The 22,570-nt window shown below is 41.5% G+C and overlaps 3 protein-coding genes across 9 annotated transcripts in view; 1 reads left to right on the forward strand and 2 right to left on the reverse strand.

Annotated features, from left to right (window-relative positions):
- The window catches only part of CEP89 (centrosomal protein 89), a 91,046-nt gene extending 85,099 nt beyond the window's left edge, over nt 1–5,947 (reverse strand). For 2 of the 4 annotated variants that reach the window (XM_075576353.1, XM_075576351.1), the window contains exons 1-4: nt 5,311–5,946; nt 2,712–2,818; nt 2,115–2,273; nt 947–1,136 (exon numbers count right to left, since the gene is read on the reverse strand). In XM_075576353.1, the coding sequence (XP_075432468.1) occupies nt 947–1,136; nt 2,115–2,273; nt 2,712–2,818; nt 5,311–5,349 (495 nt within the window). In that variant the 5' untranslated portion in view covers nt 5,350–5,946. Of the gene's footprint in view, nt 1–946; nt 1,137–2,114; nt 2,274–2,711; nt 2,819–5,310 lie in introns of all 4 variants that reach the window. The other 2 variants (XM_075576355.1, XM_075576352.1) reach the window with 1 other exon arrangement.
- Nucleotides 5,948–6,093: 146 nt separating this feature from the next.
- Nucleotides 6,094–13,231, forward strand: FAAP24 (FA core complex associated protein 24). Of its 2 annotated transcripts, none has more exons than XM_075576361.1 (5): nt 6,094–6,320; nt 7,194–7,336; nt 8,170–8,309; nt 8,742–8,894; nt 10,206–13,231. In XM_075576361.1, the coding sequence occupies exons 2-5, from the start codon at nt 7,225–7,227 to the stop codon at nt 10,452–10,454; spliced, it is 654 nt and encodes a 217-aa protein (XP_075432476.1). In that variant the 5' UTR covers nt 6,094–6,320; nt 7,194–7,224; the 3' UTR covers nt 10,455–13,231. The 2 variants fall into 2 exon arrangements, with proteins under 2 accessions (XP_075432476.1, XP_075432477.1); XM_075576362.1 differs by having other exon boundaries at nt 6,110–6,210.
- Nucleotides 10,859–22,570, reverse strand: part of RHPN2 (rhophilin Rho GTPase binding protein 2) — a 59,582-nt gene continuing 47,870 nt past the window's right edge. For 2 of the 3 annotated variants that reach the window (XM_075576358.1, XM_075576356.1), the window contains 7 exons: nt 22,007–22,163; nt 21,236–21,355; nt 19,888–20,082; nt 18,679–18,755; nt 17,645–17,791; nt 15,567–15,722; nt 10,859–13,388 (listed from right to left, as the gene is read on the reverse strand). In XM_075576358.1, the coding sequence (XP_075432473.1) occupies nt 13,137–13,388; nt 15,567–15,722; nt 17,645–17,791; nt 18,679–18,755; nt 19,888–20,082; nt 21,236–21,355; nt 22,007–22,163 (1,104 nt within the window). In that variant the 3' untranslated portion in view covers nt 10,859–13,136. The remainder of the gene's footprint in view (nt 13,389–15,566; nt 15,723–17,644; nt 17,792–18,678; nt 18,756–19,887; nt 20,083–21,235; nt 21,356–22,006; nt 22,164–22,570) is intronic. The other variant, XM_075576357.1, reaches the window with a different exon arrangement.

Genomic DNA, 22,570 nt, shown 5'->3' on the forward strand with positions numbered 1-22,570 from the left:
CTACAGTATATCACACCTTTTGAATCCTCTTCTCATCCTTAGGCCCATAATATAGTGGGCGCTCTTGCTTCGCCGTGCGTGCATGCGCGCGGCACTTATAATTGGCTGTGGTTAGCCAGGCGTTCTATACTAGGGCCGCGTGCGCACGGCAGTGAGTGTGGAGCCGGCCGATCGGGGGGAAGACTCAGAAAATAATCTTTTCACGATGCTCAGAGTGAGGTGTGTATGTGTTTATTTTTATCAAAGTTGCACATGTTATGTTAATAAATTATTTATTCTCACTTTTTTTTAATTTTTTAAATATTATATTATAAATTAAGTTTCAAACAAACAATCTATATAAAACTCACACACACACACCCGTCATAGCCTGTCGCTCACAGCACGGACCCGTACACGCAAAAAGTGCACGAGCGTTCGTACACACGCGTGCCAACTATAAAATAAGCCTTACAGTTTCAATTGGATCTGTGCTAATCCCAATTACTGTAGCGTTGCATGAAAAATTATTATGCTTGAAATACACAAAATCTTACATCTGTGGTGATCCTAAGGTTATTGATGATTTGTTAATTACAGTATATGACTTCCATCCTAATGGCAGTCATGGTATATTACTTAATTGACAATATACAAACGCTAACACATAGAAACTACATAAAATATAAATATCTTTTTTTGTATCAAATCCTACGACTCAGTACATAAACGTGGTCCTGATACCTGTTCAAATGCCGCTGTATTACGAATAAAATAAGATCAGGCATAAGCAACTTGAGAGATAAAAGATACCAAACACAGGGGTAACACCATAACCCCGAAATTGGAAGCATTAATCTGTACAAAATTAATCTGGGAATGTTATACAATGCACATATGCAGCACAAAATAGACAGGCTTACAAAAAAAAATGGCAAGTTATCTGCTACATATGCCAAAGACTTACCTTTTTCTCCTTACGTGGAATTGCATAAATCGGCACATTCGAAATACTTTCATCTTTCCTCTCAGAAATATGAAGAACATGCTCTCCTTCTATGTCAGACATTTCATTATCTGTGTCTTGATCCTCGAAACGATAAGACATGTCGGGCGATGTAACGCTTTTCCTATGAGCGTACTCCTTCCAGTTGTGCCTGCAATTCGAGGCAGTACCCATTATAGGACAAACTTATATGAACAGAGAACTGTAAATACATTTATTTTTTCAATCGTCTTAATTCAGAATATTAAGCTTGTCATAAAATTCATGAGGTGCTATTGTGCACTTATTCAGCAATGCTCGTTACTTTTCACCAAGTATGGGCTTGTTTGTGGGTTTGGAATCTGAAAGCACAAACAAGCGGATTGTGGGGATTCCCTGAATCCGGGGTAGACTAGACCACATGACCGTAACCAAGTAAGTGAACCTAATAAAGAATACTGTTCTATATTTAAGTGCCAATATCTACTTACTGGCTGTTGTACCTCTACCATCTATAATCCCCCCTCTCTAGTACTTTACGGTCAGAAGTACTGGACAGAGGTCCTGAGGGCACTATATGCAGGGTTATCCCCACAACTACCGTAAGGAGAGGTCTCATTCTGACCAAATTAACTATCTACTGATCCATATGTGAACTGACCATTAGTTACCACCTAGCAGCCACAGATAGACTGGTCTGTGATCCACACTTATACAGAATGCTTTTGTAAAGACTGATACTTTACTACCATACGGAATTATGATGATAGACTGTCCTCAAACTATTTTATATGCTTATTATTAATACATTGCTTTTACCTAGCTATTTATTTTTCCACTCACTATTTACCAGACAGTCCACCTCCCATCCCTAGGGCAATCCAGTACCTTATCCATCTCCAATTCCTATTCTACTCAGCCAAGCCACTGTGCTAAAATCAGTTTACATTTCGGGCTACCATGCGTATGCAATATGGAGGCTTCCTGCTATTACCCCCATTGTAGGAAACACCTTTCTGACAGGGTTCCTTATTTTCCCACTACCTGTAACATGTCATCATTCAAAGCAGGACAGTAGCAACATTTAACAAATGTATATATGAGATTCCTTTACGCTATTGTTGCTGGGCATGTACATGTCTACACTTACTCCACTCCCAGATCTCTTGCAGTAGCGTATGGCTCAATGATGCTATTTTCCTCAACATGTGTACTGTCATTTTCAGAGTATGATCGCTGGCGAGGTTGCGGCATGGCAACTATCCGACCTGTTAAAGACGTCATCAAAATGGCTGCCGCAAGGGCAGATCTAGAAAAGATTATACAAATAATATTACATTTAACATTAAAATACATCTAATTTATTTTACTTTATTAGCAAGAACATGGTTCCTGTATTGGAGAATAAATATAATTAAAAACATTTTTTATTGCTACTTGAAATTTCTATTAATTGATAAAGGATCATTATGCTTACTATTCCCCTAACCCAATAATATAACATTTATTAATTTAGAATATTTAGTAAAATTAAGTTAGGTTATTATGGGAGTCTACCATGATGTTCTCTGATAATAACCCAACTACTTGATATACTTAACCCTAAAAACTGTAAATCAACCTCAAATGCATTTAAGTATCATCACTGATGTGTTACAATTTTGCTGTAAATGCAATAACATTTAGTATATATGCTCTCATTCATTCTAAATCAAAATAAATTACAATAGAAAGCGCAAAATCCTACCTGGGCCTTTCTGGAGAAGGGTTTGGACTACGCGGAGGAGGAGTACGGGGAACTGCAGATCTAGGAGCTACAGTAGCTGCTGGGATCAGGCCATGAGCTATGTGTTTCTATGCAATTTAAAAAAAAAAAGTTAGAGATGAAGGACACTGAATAATAACAATATACTTAGCGCAGCAATCCCACCTAGCCTTACTATTATTTTACAGCTTGGGAACCAGGATGGCTTCCAGAGCTGAACACTGTCCCGCAAGCCAACAAGAAGCTGCCATGTAATTGATGACAGCTTCCTATTGAACGGCCATAATAATAATAATAATAATAGCATGTTCTTGTATAGTGCTGCTAGTTTTACGCAGCGCTTCACAGAGACATTTTGCAGGCACATGTCCCTGCCCCGTGGAGCTTACAATCTATTTGTTGGTGCCTGACGCACAGGGAGATAAAATGACTTGCCCAAGGTCACAAGGAGCCAACACCAGGAATTGAACCAGGCTCCCCTGCTTCAAACTCTCAGTGCCAGTGAGTGTCTTTACTCACTGAGCCACTCCCTCTCCCTGTAAATGTAAGTCCCTGTGAGGCAATACTACAGGCGAGTATCTCGGAACCAGGGGGTCCCCGGTGCCGAAACAAACGCACTTCCTCTGAGGAGAGTCCTCCGCTTACCATGCTGAAAAAAAAAGTGGTTACGTAGGCAGGACTGCAGTTTTAAAATAAATAATACGAAAATACTATAATCTCCAAGCAGGACGAACCATAACATTTTGGTATGCATCAAGCTGCCAGGCACAAAGTTTATTTTGTCTAAAAAAATAAGTCAATTTTCTAATTGCAAATTAAAATTTAAATTAAAAAACTAACAAGTCAATTTGGTAATGTTAAAAGGAGCAATTTCAATGTATATTGCATTGATTATGGCGATTGGCCAAGTGATGCATTAGGATCAGTTAGTTCATTCCTGCAGGTTATGTCGAAGATGGCTCAGGGCTGGCTCCAGTCACGAGATCTTTATTACAGATAGATGAGGACATGCTTTAAGTAGACTCAATTACTGGCAATTTAATCTTATTTTCCCATCATAATCCTCACATTTCTTTTGTTTAGTAAATACTGTAGATGTGAATGATCTACCATGTTCTCGTCCAATACATGTCAGTGCTCTACTACTTTCCCAAAGGGGACAGATCAAAAACTATTATATGTTAGAAGACCAGAAGAACATTCTAATATATTAGTTAAACAAGATTTATCAAAATGTTACAATATTCATTATACATACTATGAATGTCACATACGTACTGTAATAACGATGGGAACATAACCATTGGCAAGAGAGATTTTCATTATCGTATGTTAAAAGTGAACTTCAGAGTTCGAACTTGCACTGCGCATATTACACAACTACAATCCTCCCTCATTTTCAGACTTCAACATTTATAAACATTTCTAGGATACAGTTTAAAAAATGCATGTACATCCCTGATGTTTTTGGCCAGCTACATTTAACCCCTTGAGCTGGTACACACCATGGTCCAAGTGGCTTAAAAAAGTAGTGGCACTGCACCTGGTTTACAAACATTCCACATTTATGAAATAGTGACGCAAAGTTCTTTGAACAACATTTTGGAAAGATTTAAGCAATAATTATGTTGTAAAAATAGAAAGTAACAAAGGGTTTCTAAAATAAAGAATTGCAAGTTTTGAATGAAAAAAGCGATGAGCGAAGATAACGGAGTCATACTCTGCGCCCCCTAGTACCATCACACTTCAACCACCAGGTATAAAGGTTCGAACACAGTGATACCCATCACTCCTGTAGATTGTGAGCATTAAGCCTTGGATATAATGGGCGTGCGTGACAGAGCGCATTGCGTCACACGCGCCTGTTGGCAGAGTAATTTGTAGCCTGAGATCCACAGCGACGGGAAGGCGTGGCCGTGACATCACGAAGCTGGTTCGCCCTCATTGGCTGAACCGCTCACGTGACCCAGCCATCGCGCAACAAATTCATTTGTCTGCTGGAAAATCTGCCGCTCCATCGCGCGTACTCACACTATGGCCGTCCCTATAGTTCCCTTACATTGTGTTCGAGCCGCACGCGCCGTCACTCGCACCACTGCCTAACCATGGGAGAGCAATGAGGCAAAGGGAAACCATGCACCAGCATCCACACCGATTTCTTCAATAGCAAGTAAATAATTACTGGCATCAGCTAGTTTCCCCATTGGGCAACGCATCGTGTTTGTAAAACACGTAACTGGTCTCTCGTCCACCCCTTCAGTGCTGAAAAGGCACGCAAAGCCAGTTTTTAAAATAAATTATATTAATAAAACTGCCCACTATTTAACCGCTTCAGCGCTGACAGGCCATGCACCGCGTTTTATAAATACATATTGCTATCATTTACTTATAAAGCATGATGCGTTGCATGCCCTTCAAGCGCTGAATGGGGTTAAATAGTGGGTAGTTTATTATTATTCCGATTTATTTATAAAGCGCCAACATGTTCCAGAGCGCAGTACGATGTGGTGTATGTGGGAGAGGTGGCAGCTCTGGCAGTGAAAGGGTTAAAAAGGAGGGTGATGGTTTTTATTTTACTTACAAACTGATTTCTGTCTCTCCTCCGGAAAGTAAAAGCCATTGCGCTTCCTGCTGCCGGCCTGTCACCAACACCGGGCCACAGTGAGACACAGTGACAGACACACAGACACACACCGGGTCAGTGAGACAGTGACAGACACACAGACACACACCGGGACACAGTGACAGACACACACCGGGTCACAGTGAGACAGTGACAGACACACAGACACACACCGGGTCACAGTGAGACACAGTGACAGACACACACCGGGTCACAGTGAGACACAGTGACTCACACAGCGACACACACACACACACCGGGTCAAAGTGAGACACACAGAGACACACAGTGACACACACCAGGTCACAGTGACACACAGACACACCGGGTCACAGTGAGACAGACACACACCGGGTCAAAGTGAGACACACAGTGACACACACCGGGTCACAGTGACACACACACCGGATCACAGTGACACACACCGGATCACAGTGACACACACCGGGTCACACAGTGACACACACCGGGTCACACAGTGACACACACCGGGTCACACAGTGACACACACACACACTGCGCCACTCCGGGACTTTCAAAAGAAGGCGAACAGCCCCCTCACACTGTAGCTGCCGCCCGTCACTAACGCCGCGTCCCATTGGGCGACTGCTTCGACTTTCACCAATCAGTGCCCTTCTTACTTGGGCCCCCCTTAGCAACCGCACGCGCGTCGTTGCCGAGGGAAAGTTTGGCCGGGATAGGGAAGTTCGAGGGTTGCGGAACCCGCCCCTCGCTTGTCGTCACGTGGCTGAAGCTCTTTGTTGATTGGACGGCGACAGAGACGGGCAGCTTCAATGGCTAATCAGCGCTGGATCCTATGCCCGGTGTGGTGGTCAGTATGACCGTTGGAGCCGTTAGGTGAGGCCGGTGCAGGCGGCGGTACTGGTCCGGTTCTGTGTGAGGAGATAACGTGTCATGGAAGCAGCTGGAAGGGGCAGGGAGACCTCTGCTGGTTCTACAAGCAAATGGTTTGTTCTGTTAATCCTGGTTTAGTAAGAAGTATGTGAGACACAGGGGAATAAGGGGCTAATACCCAGGTCAGGAGAACTCACCCTGATCTCAGACGCGCTATTAGAGAGGGTTGGGTTCCTTACAGTGCATCTGATCTCAGACGCGCTATTAGAGAGGGTCGGGGTTCCTTACAATGTATCTGATCTCAGACGCGCTATTAGAGAGGGTCGGGGTTCCTTACAATGCATCTGATCTCAGACGCGCTATTAGAGAGGGTTGGGGTTCCTTACAATGCATCTGATCTCAGACACGCTATTAGAGAGGGCGTTGGGGGCTCATTTTCCAGGGTGCAATATGGCTGACTGCTTCAACCGATCTGCCAGCCTGATTGAAACAGAAGTGGAGCCCCCTCCACTTCTGTTCAGGGCTTCCAGGCACAAGCCGGATCATGTGATCGCGGTAGGGCCGGGGGTTAAGTGGCACTGCTGCTGCCAGACCACCTAAGTGTAAAGGTAAAACTTTAAGGGAATCTATGCAACTTCTAACCTAGAATATAAGAGCTGCTGCGGGTCTGAAACTTCGCGTGCGTAACAGATTGCAATTACAGTATTAATTGGAACATGGTACTGTAACAAATAAGTTATTTTATGGAATTCTGCTGTCCGTCTGAAATACCATTTTCCTTAAATTATTCTGTATGACCAAAAAAATCTGTATTAGACATCAGAAGTTGTATTCCATGTAAAATAGTTACTTATGTCATTTTATTTAAGTATATTAAAGGAAAGTCCAATCACGGGCCCCTGTTAATCAGTCCCATTTTAAAGGCCTTTTTAGAATTATTCTAAAGGTAGAATTACAAGCGGTCTTATTCTCTGTTTCTCTCCTAGTATGTCACTTAGTATATAGGACAAACACAGAATGTCTTCAATGGTGGGCACTCCGGTGAGGCCCGGAGCCGCTGCGGTTCCCTACGGACATGCCATTGGAAGTGAGAAATGGATCGGATCGGAGTTGGCTCGGCTATTACAAGGTATGGTTAAGAATTGTGTTTTAACACAATAGAAAACGTTCCGAATATTTATCTATAATTCCTATTCAATCCATTGGAATTTAGGCCTTTCCGGTTTAAAGAACATGCAGATTCATGCGTTTGTTTTCATTGATACATAGCCATAACTTTTCACGCAGCCGTCTGCGCGGATGGAAAAATGTTTGCAATTGATTTTTTTTTTTGCTTTTGCTTCTCCTGCCCTCACAATGCTGTTTTTATTTTTAAAATAGAATGCTCCGCCCAGATGTTTGAAAAGTGACAGGACCCAGAGGTTAAAATGGAGCTCTCTCCAGAACCCAGTGTAGATGAAAACTTTAACTCAGAAGCCAGGGATTCAAAAAGAGCAGGATATGCTTATGGGGCAAGATACAAACATTGAGAGTCAAACTCGTATAGACTTCTGGGGTGGGAATTTTCTGCTTTTCCTTGAAGGGAAAATAAAATATAGATGATGCTACAGTACTGTACTTGGATTTTAATAATCGCGTCAAACAATATAGCAAAACCTAAGCACAGAGGGCATTATGATGAATTCACTTTTTTAGGGAAGAATCTGCATATCTAATGGAATTTATTTACGGTTTATATTGCATCTTTACACCTTTAAATAGACGGGATTGTAATTGTTTTAGAATAGCTTTATTTATATAGTACTTTTCTCCCAATGGGACTCCTAGTTAAAATAACTGTTGCGCAAAGGAAAACATTTTGAAGCTATAAGGTTTTGTACAGAAGTCTTCTCAATAGATTAGAAGATGGTTTAACCGTAACTCAGTGTAAAAAGTGTTCATGTCATGCTTTTGCTATACTAGGAAAAATAAAGCTCGTGTTTGAAGATGGTTTGGGACTGGTGGACTTCCATCTTTCCAACAGAACCTGCGTACTGTATATATCAGAAAGTGACATGGTGTCCGGAAATGCTTTTAAAAGGAGACTTGTTCGTTTTAGAAAAGTAAGTATTTCAGTGCACCTGTCCAACCACTCCCTTACCCCTCTGAAAATCTCACGACCCCCCAGTTTGCACACACCTGATCTACAGCATTCATCTTTAAATGTCAGTACTATTAAAGATTAAACTTGAAGTGAAAGACTTTAATAGAGTGGGAAATGGCTATAAAAGCAAATTACATTGTAGTGAGAGAGACACTAGAAATTGAACGATGTGCATGACTGGGATTTAAAAAAAGTGAGTTCTCCTGAAAACCCAGAACCAAAATGGTTGTTTTTGGCACTGCCTGGGCAGACTCTTTTTTCATAAGAAGGAGAAACTAAAAGGTGCATCTGCTATGTTAATGTTTTCCGTTCTAAGTAGGTGTCTTCAGGTGTTCTGCATGCGCAAAATGGATTCCTTGTCTGATTGAGTTGTTTTAATGTTCTGGTAAAGGCCTGCAATCTGAATGGCATTGTGATCGCCGAGAGAACGCGGCTCAGTGATCAGTACTTCCCTCCGGTACAGAACTTCGTTGTACTAGAGCTTGGCATGGCGTTACTCCCAGTGACCAATCAGAGCGAAGCAGCACAACTTCTTTTTCAATTAGTAAGTCAACCACTTTTCTTCTTTCTATAACTCCCATATACCGCGAAAAAGTATATTACAAGTACAGCGAGTCCATGAGGTGAAATAACAATACTTTTGGAAAGAACCGTTTCCTTTTAAAGCTGCAGTTCAAGCAATATCCTACGTGGGGTGTTTTTGTTTTTTGTTTTATTAAGACATTTTTAATGTAGGAACCATTTTTTTTTTCTATAAAAACCATTTACAAAATCACACCCCCTTCCTATTCTGACAGGCTCTGGCTCTTGAGCCCTGCCCTCTCTCTAGCAGTGCACCAATTGTATCTAGTAACTGCCTGGTCACATGATCTTCCACACAGAACTCTGCATAGTGGGTAATGTAGTGCAGCAATAACTGAATTAAATAAGCGATCAATTACAGGAGAACAGATCGATCTGCAGCTTGGCTAATCACCCGTCAGTGTGCAGATTGTATTGATGCGCATATTGAATGGAAAAAAAAATAATTTAAAATGGCAGCTTGAACTGCAGCTTTAAGTTGTATTATACAATAAGCTGCAGTTTGTCATTCCCACCCTTTCTAGAAATGGTTAACGCATGCAATATTTGCATTTTGTTTCTAAACCTGTGCCTCTATATGAATCAATTAGTAACATGAAAATCACTACCAACTGACAGCTGGTTGTGACAAGTTTCTCATTGTTACACCTGCCCTACAACATGAGTGCTGAGTATCTGTACACTTCAGCTCTTTACTATCCATACTTGCACTATTGATTCTATGTACCTCGTGACATTCTTTGGTTGGGGTTGTTTGCCTTCTGGAGGGAATTGGAGCCATTGAGGCCAGCAGTAGAAACCCGCAACTCCTATATATGGAGGGCCTTTATTTTTTTGGAAGGGGAATGTTTTGATCTCAAAATAGAAAAAGCTGTTTCAGGTGGAAGTGTGCAGTCATACAAAGTATTGCATTCTTCTTTTGATGCAGGGACAGAGCTAGTAATACTTTGATTATATATACCAGGAATGCCCACCTCCAGTCCTCAGGGGCCATCAACAGATTAGGTTTTAAGGATTTCCCTGCTTCAGCACAGGTGGCTCAATCAGAATGATTGAGGCACCTGTGCCAAAGCAGGCATATTCTTAACCTGACTTGTTGGTGGGCCCTGAGGGCTGGAGTTGGCAGCTCCTGAAACTGTATATAAATGATTTCTAAAGAAAATGTAAGGAAACCCTTAATATTGGGAGTGCTTTTTTTTCTTGGGGTGGGGGGACAGGGGGGTAAGCAGGTTGACTTACATCTTTCTTTTAGCTCATGCTTTACTTCTTTTAGATACAAGAGCAAAGCAGAGATGGGAGCAGCAACCCGTTCATTCGCAAGAAGCGCTCCCAGCTTGCTGAAGCGTCGATTCTCCAGACGGTGCAGCGTATTCCAGGTGTGGGGAAGGTGAAAGCCCTGCAGCTTCTCCAACATTTCCCAACCATTCAACTCCTCTCTAACGCTTCTGTCACAGAACTGGAAACTGTGGTGGGACAAGGGATTGCAAAGCAGATTCATTCATTCTTTGTTCAAACAAGGTGACAAAGTGGTCGGTTTAACCGTATTTTTTCTTTGTGGTCAAGCAAAGGCATCATCGAGACTGTCCAAATCCGTTAAGCAGGACACATCCTCAAAGCAAGAAGAAATGGACGCTCCAGAGGTCTTCATACAATGATTTTTTTTATCCACATACTGAATTAAGGCCAGATCTGTCACTCGCAGCAGTGCTATCTGTTTGATTTGAAATGCTGGGGGTATTTTTTTTTTATATGTATCCATGTAATGTTTTTGTACTGTTCTTGGGTTCATATTGCAATGGCCTTATTCCTCTGTTTTGTTCAATGACCCCTTAAACGGTCATCGGATTTAATGGACTGTTGGGTTCCTACATTGAACATGTCAATTCTCCTAAAAATGAGATATGCTGAGAAATAACGCAAGATCAGTTTAAAATTAAACTTATTTATTTGACTCAGACATTGTTACAGTTCCATCCAAATGTGCTGCTTGTTTACAATATTGTATATATTTTTATTTTAATCAATCAATCTAAATATTGCACAATGAAAATGCAGATGTTATAGTAGACTTAACGAGTGTTTGCCAGAGTCTATTAAAGAATTGCAAAGGAATTGGTGTGACCATCTCCTCTGGTACTACAAGCTTTCAACATTTCAGAAATGTATCGTACAAGTTTGTCACTTCAGACAGTAATCAACTGCAATCAAAGCTGTATCATTTCTGTCTGATAGCAATATTATAGTTTATTATAAATAGACTTAAGTATATACAGTCTTATACAAACCTAAAAAGAAAATGCAAAATCTATTTTGTAACATATATACACATTTTTCACATATTAAACCAAGGAGGCTGCACAGGTAAACAGAAATTGAAGCATTTATCGGCTTATTCGTCCAACGGAAACAGTCCCTCAGGCCATTTTCAGCTCAAATTCCCCATTTACTTCGCTCAGTTGCTTCAGCTCATATAAAATAAGTCCCCTTAAGCTGTGATGGTGTGACTTACCCATGTGATGATTTTAGTGAAATTACACGCACCCAAGAGCTTCTAAGCAAGTGTGGTGAGTGGATGGCAGGGACGGGACGCCTAATGCATTCTTATAGCATCAATTCTCAAAGCGATCTACAACATTAAAGTTTTCAGAAGCAAATAGTGTATTATCTACTCTGTAGATAGCATCTCAGTTTAACAACAACAACATGTTAGCAGCTTCATCTTTTAAATATCCACAAAGTTATATTCTATATTAAGGAAACATCAGGAGTCGTCCAGCATTACACAGAACAGTGGTCAGTCACCTAAACATTTTTAAACCAGAGCACCGCTATGGACCGGAGAACCATTGTGCTTCCGTTTTCTAGCAGTGATTGTAGAGACGCATACAGTATGTTTGAGCCTCAAAGTATTTCTAGCAGCATAGGAACCATACTAGGGTCGCCTGTATTGGTGTGCAAATGTCTTTGGTTAAAAGTAAATATACAAGCTGTGATTGTTTTACAATGTGTTTCACTAGGAACAGTTTGCATCACTAAATCTATCTTTTTACGTAATTTCAATTCACGTTTTAATTGCTTTTGGGTTATTTAAGGCAAGCTCAAAGCTGCATTAATCAGAAATTACATCTTTAGCTGTGTAAAATCCTATAGAAACATTTATATTTTTCAATATAAGTGTTTGTTGAAATCCAGGATTATTTTGCTTTGGATTTTAAATACCATCAGCAAATGGAAACCATTCAACTCAAGCGAATACATCTTGTACGCTGTGATTTTATTGCCCATTTCTTCCCCCTCCTCTTTATAGGAATGATTGAAAGGAAAATTAGTTCTCTTACTATTTCAGGAACTAAAACAAATCTTTATTTCCAACTATTTCACATAATAGATTAGTGTCGACACTAAAGCTAGGATGAACTATAACTTTAAATTGAAAAATCTTTTAAAATTATCATATTTACATTTGGTCTTTTATAAACATTGAAAAAAATACATAACTATTTTAACCAGTCCAGTACAAGTGGGCGACAATAGCGCATTGCTGGCCCCTCGTGAGCTGAAGGGGGTAAGTCTAGGATAGGGAACTGTAGTTGCATACACTTCGTATCCTGAACAGAATTCTACCAAGTTCCAGAATTAAATTCACCTTAACTCGGACAGAGGCAGAATTAACCATCTAATTTATACACATACTACTCATAAGGTTTATGCTCAATGAATGCAACAATTGGAGGCTCTAAACTGCAAAATGTGTTCACAAATGCAGTATGATGAAGTGTTTATTTTCTTTCACAGGGATGTTCCATTTAAGTACAGCCGTGCTGTGTTTTATTAACAAATACTTTGCTAACACAAACGGGTTAATCAGCGGAGCGTGATTGCTATACTAGGACACTGCCGTATAGCGGAGCGTGATTGCTATACTAGGACACTGCCATATAGCGTAGCGTGATTGCTATACTAGGGCACTGCCATATAGCGTAGCGTGATTGCTATACTAGGACTTCGCCATGAATGAGTGACCTTCACCGACTGTTCTCAGAAACAAAATGTATGTTGATAAAAGAAGTTAAGGAAGAGGTCCTTAATTACACAAGTAATCACACCTCCAGTTTTACACACATTTTCAGTGGTCACTAATATGTGCAAAGTTTTTGTGCACTTAGAAAGCAACATTTCCTTAACATCCACTTGCATAGACTTGTTAGTACAAGGAGCCGTCACAGCCAAGAGTAGCGTACGGTGAAGGAAATATCTTGTGTGGTTGTGATTTTCCTGCAACAGCTGATGGGAGACAGAGGGTACTTGCAGCTTTTTGTCTGTTTTTAAATCCCCAGCTGAGAAACGATAACTTTTTTGTGCCTTTTTTTGTTTTGTGATTCTTGTCGTCATCCATGGCCAAACATATCATCGAGTACGTCTTCTGCATCCCAGCATAATAGGTGGCACTTTTCTGCTGGCAGAACAAACAGAAACATAAGTAATGCAATTTGACCTATGCTACAAGCTAAAGCAAATATATGACTCATACACTATACCTATTTTGTATGTCCTGTGCCTATTTCAATGCCTGTTTGCCATTGGTTGAAGCTCAACCTCCAGCAGATTAATTCCTGATCTGATAAATGATCAGTGTATTGTAAAGTAAAGATGTGTGGGGAGCCGGGCTGATTCTTTCTTCCATGTAGTAACAGAGAAGGGAGCGGGAGCAATGATACCTTTTATTGGACCAACAAGTAGTTGATCTGTTAAAAGTTTTCCAACCTCTCAAGGTCCTTAAAACATATCAACTACTTGTTGGTCCAATAAACGGTGTCATACCACATACTCCCTCTCCCTCCTCTGTTACTACATTATACTATAAGGAATTTTACCATTTCTATTTTATGTACATATCAGTACATACCAATAACTCCAGAAATAGACGTGACAAATGATGTTTACATGCAATTTATTGTATGTGTTATGGAACCTTCGTAAAAAGGTTCTCCCTTGCAAGCTCCTATATCCCACATTGCGGCACCAAAAGTGGACCTATTTGTATGTGTCCGCTGTTGGAGGGACTGGGACGGGTTTGCAGTGACAGATCTTCTGTGACCTTTTTGCCCTCGAGGGGACAGCTCTGAAATGCATTGCAGTCCCCATGGAATCAAAGGAGTTGATCATAAGTCTTTGTTTGTAATCTGCCAACTACCCCTCTCTCTCCCCCCCCCCCACCCCCCCACCTTTCCTAGCGGGAAATTTAACTCACGGGCAACGCCAGCTCTCTCAGCTAGTTTTGTAATAAAATAATCACTTTGTTGGTTGTCGGGCACTGGCTTTACCCATGAAGTTGGTTCCCTGACCTTCGAAAATTGGGTGACTAAGTTGATTATCTCATATACCTCATCAGTTGACCATTGCCGTTTCGTGCTCTAGTGATGTAGTTATGACTTACAGTAAGATGATGTGCAAGTGAAGAGGAGTAAAGACCACAGAGAATTCTGTACATGACTGAAATATTACACAGAAATCGCACCCGATATAAACTCAGAACAGGTTGCACGGATGGAAACGGGCAAATTGCTTTTTCTTTGGTTATATTTTTTTTATGCTGGGATTGCAAACTCTGAAATACTTTAATCCAGCGGTGCACAAACTGGGGTGGCGCAGCGGTAACTGGGGGGGGGGGGCGCAGCGGTTACCGAGGTCCCGCGGTCTTCCCCAATGCATTTAAATTAAATGCCGGGGGACCACGTTAGGCCTCTGCCACTCACTTTCCTTGGTTTCCAGCGACGCGGCGTCACTCGTTATTTGACACCAGAGCCAAGGTAAGGGGAGGTGGTGTGAGCAGGGGGAGATTACGCACCCCTGCTTTAATCCATACATTAAAAGGTATATTTCACCCGTCACCACTACCATTTCATTTTCTAAAGGAGCAATCCAAGCGCTTTTTTTTTTTTAACCAAAGGATTGAATCTGGGGGTCTCCAGAACTGAACCCCATTCATTTCAGCTCCGGGGACCTCCTGCTTCCGGATGTAGACCTCCGTAAAGGGTTCCGGTAGCCACTCCGGATGAGCTAGATTGGGTTTAAAGCTCCCGTGTCACGTGGGCCAATAGGAAGCTGAACCTGATGACATCACGGCTTCCTACTGGCCTGCAGAGCGCGAAGATTTGAAACTCCGCCATAATATGAACCCTGGTAGCCAAACAGAGCAGCTACCGGCACCCCCTACAGAGGTAAGTATCTCCAGAAGCAGGAGGTCCCCGCAGCTGAAATTGTTGGCATCCAGATCCGGAGACCAGCGGCTTCAATCCCATGTAAAAAAACGTGTTTTTTTTTTTTTTAAAGCACTTGGATTGCCTCTAAAATGGGTGGGAAACAGGGGGTACCCGACAGTACTACCACATTTAAATCTCCCTATTCATAGCAAGCCGTGATGGATTACATTGTGCCTTCCAATTGATCCACATAACAGCGATTTCAACTGCAATTTGTTACCTCCGGACAGGACGGTACCAGCACTAGCTTTACAGGTATGTATCTCAGGAACCAGCTTCCCATCCACGTAAACAGAAAATGGGAGTACTGCGCCTTCAAATGCCCTTTTGCAGCAATGCCAACTGTTTAACATGGAAGTAAGTCCACTTACCATACTAGACGTCTGATCTTGTAGACTGATCACCTGAATCTCCACGCACTTCTCACCGATGTCTTTGAACATATTCGTGACTTCGTTCACGCTCAGCCATTTACAGTCAGTACCTTCCACAGCAACAATGTAATCTCCTTCTTTCAGTCCCTCCTTCTGCAGATCAACACATTAGGCGTTAGAGTGCAGACGCAGACATGCACTGTGCTGTAAACACGGCGAATGTTTTCTTAAACAGGAATTCAACACTTTGGGTGCTGCACAGGATGGAAATGCATTGCTTTGCATTTTAAAGCAATGGTCTTCCTCCGCTCAGGAGTCGGGGCACACAATAACAGTAATAATTCTATAGCTTGGAGCGGGTGCTACTGCTAACCTACTAAACAGTACTATGTAGAAAGGTAAAAAAAAGCCGGTACACCAAATTGTATAATACATGTGTTTTTACCAATTAAAAATGTTGGCTTCCTAATGAAGCCGTCTTCAAGGCTCATTTAGTGTGCCGGGTTTTTTTTTGAGATTTTATAATAACACAAACACTAGCTACTTTTACATTTGCCTCTTATTGCAATCACATTCTTCGCCGACTTTGAAAGCGACTTTTTTAATCTTAGATTTGATTGGTTTCCCAATATTTGTCACTTAATGAATGCAAGTTACTGGAGAGCACAGCAATCCTTGGTGGAGTTGCAACACAAAAAGTAAACACATTTGTGAAACACTTTTTTTTTTTTTTTTTTTTACAATGACGAATGCTGAATTCAAGCTTCAAAAAGTTCAAAGACCGAGCACCTATGCTGAAGCAGGGATATCCTTAAAACCGGACCTGTTGGTGGCCCTTAAAGACTGGAGTTGGCCACCCCTGACCTACATCTTTTTCATGTTGGAGCAATGAAGCTGAGCTAAAGCAATTTTTGAAGATCTGACAATTGCAGACCTTAAAGCAGCAACCCCCAATTTTCACACGGATGGGAAGCAGGGCATCCCCGGAGCCCACGTGCACAATTTTCCACTCACCCCCCCACCCCCTCCCCATACCAGAGAACCTCACCAGGACAGCTAGTACGCCATAGTCTTCAGGGCAGTCAGCATGCTACCTGCCCTGGTAAGTGAACATCCCTTAAAAAGAACTTTAAATATCCTGCGTTATCACGCGGTCCAACGCAAAGCTGTGATGTCATCCACTGCCTATTGGCCAGTGTGACATGGGATTTAAATACCAGGAAGTACAAGCGCTACCTTCCCCGGTAAGATCTCAGAAGGCAGGGATCACAGGAGCAGAAATAAACGTGGTTCATGTCTGGGGGTCCAGGGGATTGTTAGGTGGTTGAAACTACTGCTTTATGACTGTATTTCTTTTAGTGTCCATTTTTAATCATAATTACTACTAATTTGTCAACTTTATAAACAGTTTGGCTCTTTCAGGTATTAGTTTGCAACCTTTACTAATATGCTTTCAGAACCATAAAAAAATGTTCTTCAAATATTAGTCAAACTACTATTTGTTTGTAGCTTTCTGCAAAACAGTGAACACCAAATTTAAACTGTAACAAAAACCAGAGAAGCCCAGAGTTACATCCAATATGACAAAAATACACAGTCAAATACCTACATATATATATATATATATATATATATATATCTTGAAAAAGGGTCATTTAGTTAAACCCTTTGGCCAAAGCGTATAAGTATGCGAGCCACATCAAGGCATGACCAATTCACAGGTCCTAACACTAGCTGATTAAAATTCTTATTTACCTCTATAATTAGAGGAAGAATGTTCCTAGCATTGGACCTGTCCCAACCAGCTGCACGAAAAGAAAACCTGCTTACTTGGAAAGTGGGGAGGGGCGAGTTTAAACCCTGGGATGGAGGGGCCACTGACCTCCAAAACAGCTGACAAAGTGAACACCAAATTTAAACTGTAATTGGTTCTTTCACAACATTGCTGGAGAGGACAGGAGCAGGGGGGGGGGGGTTATTACTACACCAAAATGATATTGTTTACATGTTTAGTTATGACAACCCAGCAAAGGTGAGGAATAAGCACGACGCTGGGCGCCAAGCTACACACTTACTGCTGCAGCACAAAGCGGATCCAGAGAGGTCACTTGCACTGGGCAGCCGCCTTTCAAGAGAAATCCCACATCCCCGTCTTCAGCGGTCAGACAGAGCTTCCGTGGGGCCGACCACCTTTGTCTCGCTGAAAACACGGACAGTGGACCCTAAACATCGGAGCAAAAATATGATCTATAAGACCTGCGCATTACGACGAGCACGAAGGAATACTGGGATTGTTCAAAAGGATTACGCATTCCTGCACTGCAAGCAGCAGGATTATTTTTAGACGTACAAATAAATATATTATATATTTGTGGCATTTAACATCCCCCTGGTTTCTTCAAACAATTGTACGACAGTAACGTTCAGACCATCTGTAGGTCATTGTAAATGTAATTATGTCAGCACATTTAACCAATGGTCAATTGGTCAGATGTTATTTTTCATGCCCATGGGGAATACTAGCACAGGTCAAGACTCGGCATTCATGGTCTTTATTAATTAATCCAGTATCCGCTCCAAAAGGAGGACCTATTTGACCAGCATTACAAGAATAGGAAGGGCCAGGCCCATATATAAGCTGGAGAAAGGGAAACGTTAATGCCTTAAAAGCCATAGCAGCCGTTGTCATAGTAACCAGCCTGAATACCGAGAGACTGAAAGCACAAAGGATGTTTAATTAATTACTCTGAGCTTAGCTCGGCAACCTTGAATTGCATGATCCCAGTCTTTATAGACCTAGAGAGCAGGTTAGATGGGATCATCTGAAGCAGGAGCATGCACAATGGGCTTTCTTCTCTTCTTCTAACAATGCGGGGGTTCTCAACACCCTCCTCCAGGTCAGGTTTTCAGGAAATCCCTGCTTCAGCACAGGTGGCTCAATCAGTGGCTCAGTCGAAGACTATGCTGAAGCTTGGATACCCTTAAAACCTGACCTGTTTGGGGGTCTTGAGAACCTCTGATGTAGGGAGTTCATTATTGTTAGAACCGTATAATATAAAATCCTGTGCAATTTACTTCAAAGGAATCACACAATTGGTGCGATACATACCAGCTTGTGGAAGGTGTCGGTGGCTTTCACCTTGGAGAGCTGAGTGGGGGCGGTTTCTGCCTTATACTCCGTTTTACCTGGAGAAAATGAATGCAAGTTTGATTTAACAACCGAATTAGGATAGAAAAAGAATAATTAACCCTTGCACTGTCAGGCAGGCGGCTTGCAATGCACAGTACTTTGCAGGATCTTCTGGCAGTAAAAGGGTTAAATGTAATTAAAAACGTTACCATCGCTGTAGTACTTTCACAGCTGATTAGATCTTTGCTGGGGGAGCTGTGGCTTCAATGTATTTAATGACAGTATAAATATTATATTAAGAACGACTCGTGAGTGCAGCTGCGATCTTTAATCATAATTCTATTTGAATTCTGAATGGCAGGCCAATAGCCTCCATTTCTCATTACTAAGCCACAAGCCGGATGTGCAGACATCTGAACATCACAGTGTGAGGCTCACTGTTTACTTTGGGGGTTATTAATGAAACTGCAATAGTTCAATTCAATTAATAACTCCCATTAAGGTCCTGTCATGCGAGCACTTAGAAACCATCACTTGCAACAACAACAAAACAAGACATTTTAAAAATCATACTTCTAGATTTCAAACACAAAGGGGGAAGCTCTGAAACCGCCACATCTTTTAGAGACCTTCGTCTGACACTTCCATCTCACTAAAGGCCTCAGTGTGCCCCATAACACAGCTCATGGGGAACAGAAATGCAGCCAAATGCTTTACACCAGGGATTCTCAAACTGCGGCCACGTGTCCAGGAATAATGTGGTGGATGTCTCTAACATACCACAAATTCTGTTCAGATTTCAACTGCAGCCTACGGCCTTTTCGATCATGTTCAGCAGATACAATGTAAGCGCCAACTACTGGTTTTGTGACATGCTGCTTTTCAGACCCTGTATCCCAGTCCTCAAGGGCCACCAACAGGTTAAGTTTTAGGGATATCCCTGCTTCAGCACAGGTGGCTCAGTCAGTGGCTTAGTCTAACCGAGTCACCTCTGCTGAAGCTTGGATATCTCTAAAACCTGACCTGTTGGTGGCCCTTGAGGACTGGAGTTGACCACCGCTGCTGTATTGCATTGGATATATGTTGATAGACTAAGTAGATATTTATTGTGCCCTGGCCTGCGAGAAGGAAACGGTTGAGAACACCTGCTTCAGTGCAACACGCAACATTCAGACATACTGCACTTACTAACGATGTCAGGGGCTGCCAGCAAAGTCAGAAAGTCATCTTCTTTCTGATAATGAGAGTATTTGAGCAGTGACCGCCTGTGGAAAGCAGACAAGATTTCCTGCAGAACATCAACATGCCTCAGCTTCCTGCACAGATTGGAGAGTCTTATGGCTTCTTCGTGACTGCCAATGGCTTTCCCCAAATGTGCCTTTCCTACAGCAAAATAAGAGCATGTATTAACATAATGGAACAATCCAATGGATGTAATCAAACAAAGTCTTAAAGGAGCAATCCATGCAATATCCTACATGTGTTTTTTTTATTTTTAAATAAATTAGTCCTATATTATAGATAATACTTACTACATTATTATTATTATTTAATTCAACTCTTAATGCCATTTTTAATGAGTTTTAATATACTGAGCATCCTTTGATTTCTACAGCAGGCTTTAGCCCACCTCCCCAGCAGTGCAAGATCTTTGCAACGCTTTCCTGTTTGTGATAATGTGTTGCCAATATTCCCAGCAGTTTGAGCTGCAAACTGTAACAATAGATAATGTTACCTTTAGTAATATAAGAATACATTGTAGCTTCTGAGTTACACTGACTGAAAGATATTGAAACTGAAAGGCAGCCATTTAGTGAACCCTGGAAGCAGAATTGTTGCTCATCCATTACGGGAGAACTAGTCAATCGGCAGCTCAGCTAATTAGTTTTCAATAAAGGTAATCAAAGGCTGCATATACATTTTTTACATGTATTTTTTAAAGTGCCGGTTGGATGGCCTCTTTACCCTTATGCATCATGGGATGATATGCAATAACAACAGAGGTTTACAATACAATTTTTCCTTTTTTTTTCCCCGTGGAAGCTGTGCAATGCCATTTTCTTTGGTTGACCCTTTTCTAGCGATTTTATAAAAAAATAATCATACAACAAACAAGGATCTGAACTATCTCCGGAGTGAAAAGTAACAGCCGTGAGTATTTTCCAAGAGGAAAAGCACACCGCATTAACTCCCGTGACAGCGTAATAGCATGTTTTATAGAAGGGTTGTTATAGCAGACACAGTATCAAAGTTCAACTTCTGGCCTTCATTTTCGTGATAACGTGACGAGAAACACCTATGCAGGATTAAAGAATTGATGCATAGTTCTTGATGTTCAACTGTCTGCACTAACATACTCCAGCAGTGTAATTCTTCATGAGGTTTAAATTCTACTTTTCCAGGTCTCCGTTTTCCATAAAAATATAGATCTTTGGAGAACCAGAATCCACTGGTATTAGATATAGAAAAACCTGTCAGCACTTCATTGTTTTACTGTTTCCTAATGAATGTTGCTTTGTCTCCTGAATGAAGTTACCTAGTTCTGTTCGCTGCTGTTTATCCTTTAATATGGTCATGGCAGGTAGTCCTTCTGGCAAGTGGTCGTAGAGCTGGGATAGCGCCTTCTCCTGCTTGTCTTCATCATCACTCAAGCTCACTGGGAACGAGATCATGCTGTCTTTTAAAGCAGGCAATGCAACTTACTATCAATACCAAAACAAACGTCACTTAAGAGCCACTTAAAATCATTGTGTTTTCTATCTGGGTCACAATAGGAATGTTGGCGCCCATGTGGTTTTCCTTCAGCTCAATTATAAACCACTACAGCTGTGCCAGCAGTCTGTTTTCCACACACTTGTGCAGCTTAGAGAGCAATGGAGAGAACAAGTAGACCTCAAGATGCGGCTTTGTACATGGTTAAATATTAATGCACCAGTCACAGTGACAAGAAATGGGATATTAACGGCTCTGCTGTCAGGGGCGCCAACAGCATATTGCAAAGCAAGGAGCTGTTGACCACTCGAAGTGAAGCAGTTAAGGTAGGGGATCTCAACTCCCATCCTCAAGACCCCCCCCCCCCCCCCCAAAACAGGTCAGGTTGACGATATGGCTGGTTGACAGGTGGCTCAAATCAGTGGCTCGGTCAAAGACCTGTGCTGAAGCTGGGATATCCCTGGGGGGGGGGGGGGGGGAGATGGGGTCTTGAGGACTAGAGTTGAGAACCCCTGAGTTAAGGGATTATGAAAAGCGAGAACATTATGAAAACCAAGAGACCTCACAGTGGGCTTCATTAAAAGTCAATACTTACATTGGTGATCGATCAGTAGGATTGCCACGAAGTAATGAGCAAGGGCTTTGTAATGTTCAGCTTTCACTTGAACCATAATAGACCAGGTGTAAGGGACATTCTCTTTGATGGGTGCCTGGCTCATTGCATTGAAGACCTGCATGTAAACCTCGCTGACCTACAGAAGGTGGTAAATAAATGCATGGTCCTAATAAGATATTTATGCAAAATGTAAACAAATGTCAACAGTTACAGGTTTGCAAAGAATGTTTAAAAAAAATTAAGATTGGTTTCCATGGTAAATATGCAAGATCTAGTTTGCAAAATATGTATATATTTATTTTTTTCCCATTCAATTATTGTACACGACTAGAACATTACAAAAGACTTGATATGAGAAGACATAAAAACACATTCATACATGCACGCACACATAGCTGGAGAGGTACTTGCCACAACACTTAACATCTATTTTCTAATGTCATAAAATATTGAACATGAACCGTCTACATTTATTTATTCCCGCGGGTACCAGCAATTTATTTTCATAGTGAAGTCCACAACCTAATAAATAATACAGAATAA

This window comes from Ascaphus truei, chromosome 19 (assembly GCF_040206685.1).
Source record: "Ascaphus truei isolate aAscTru1 chromosome 19, aAscTru1.hap1, whole genome shotgun sequence".
NCBI lineage: Eukaryota > Metazoa > Chordata > Amphibia > Anura > Ascaphidae > Ascaphus > Ascaphus truei.

What these genes read in the sequence shown, in the direction of transcription:
- FAAP24 (XM_075576361.1), top strand. Translation starts at nt 7,225, where the DNA reads ATGTCTTCAATGGTGGGCACTCCGGTGAGGCCCGGAGCCGCTGCGGTT. An exon ending in GTTGGCTCGGCTATTACAAG is followed by an intron (nt 7,337 to 8,169) that starts GTATGGTTAAGA and finishes TTGCTATACTAG; the next exon opens with GAAAAATAAAGCTCGTGTTT. An exon ending in CACAACTTCTTTTTCAATTA is followed by an intron (nt 8,895 to 10,205) that starts GTAAGTCAACCA and finishes TACTTCTTTTAG; the next exon opens with ATACAAGAGCAAAGCAGAGA.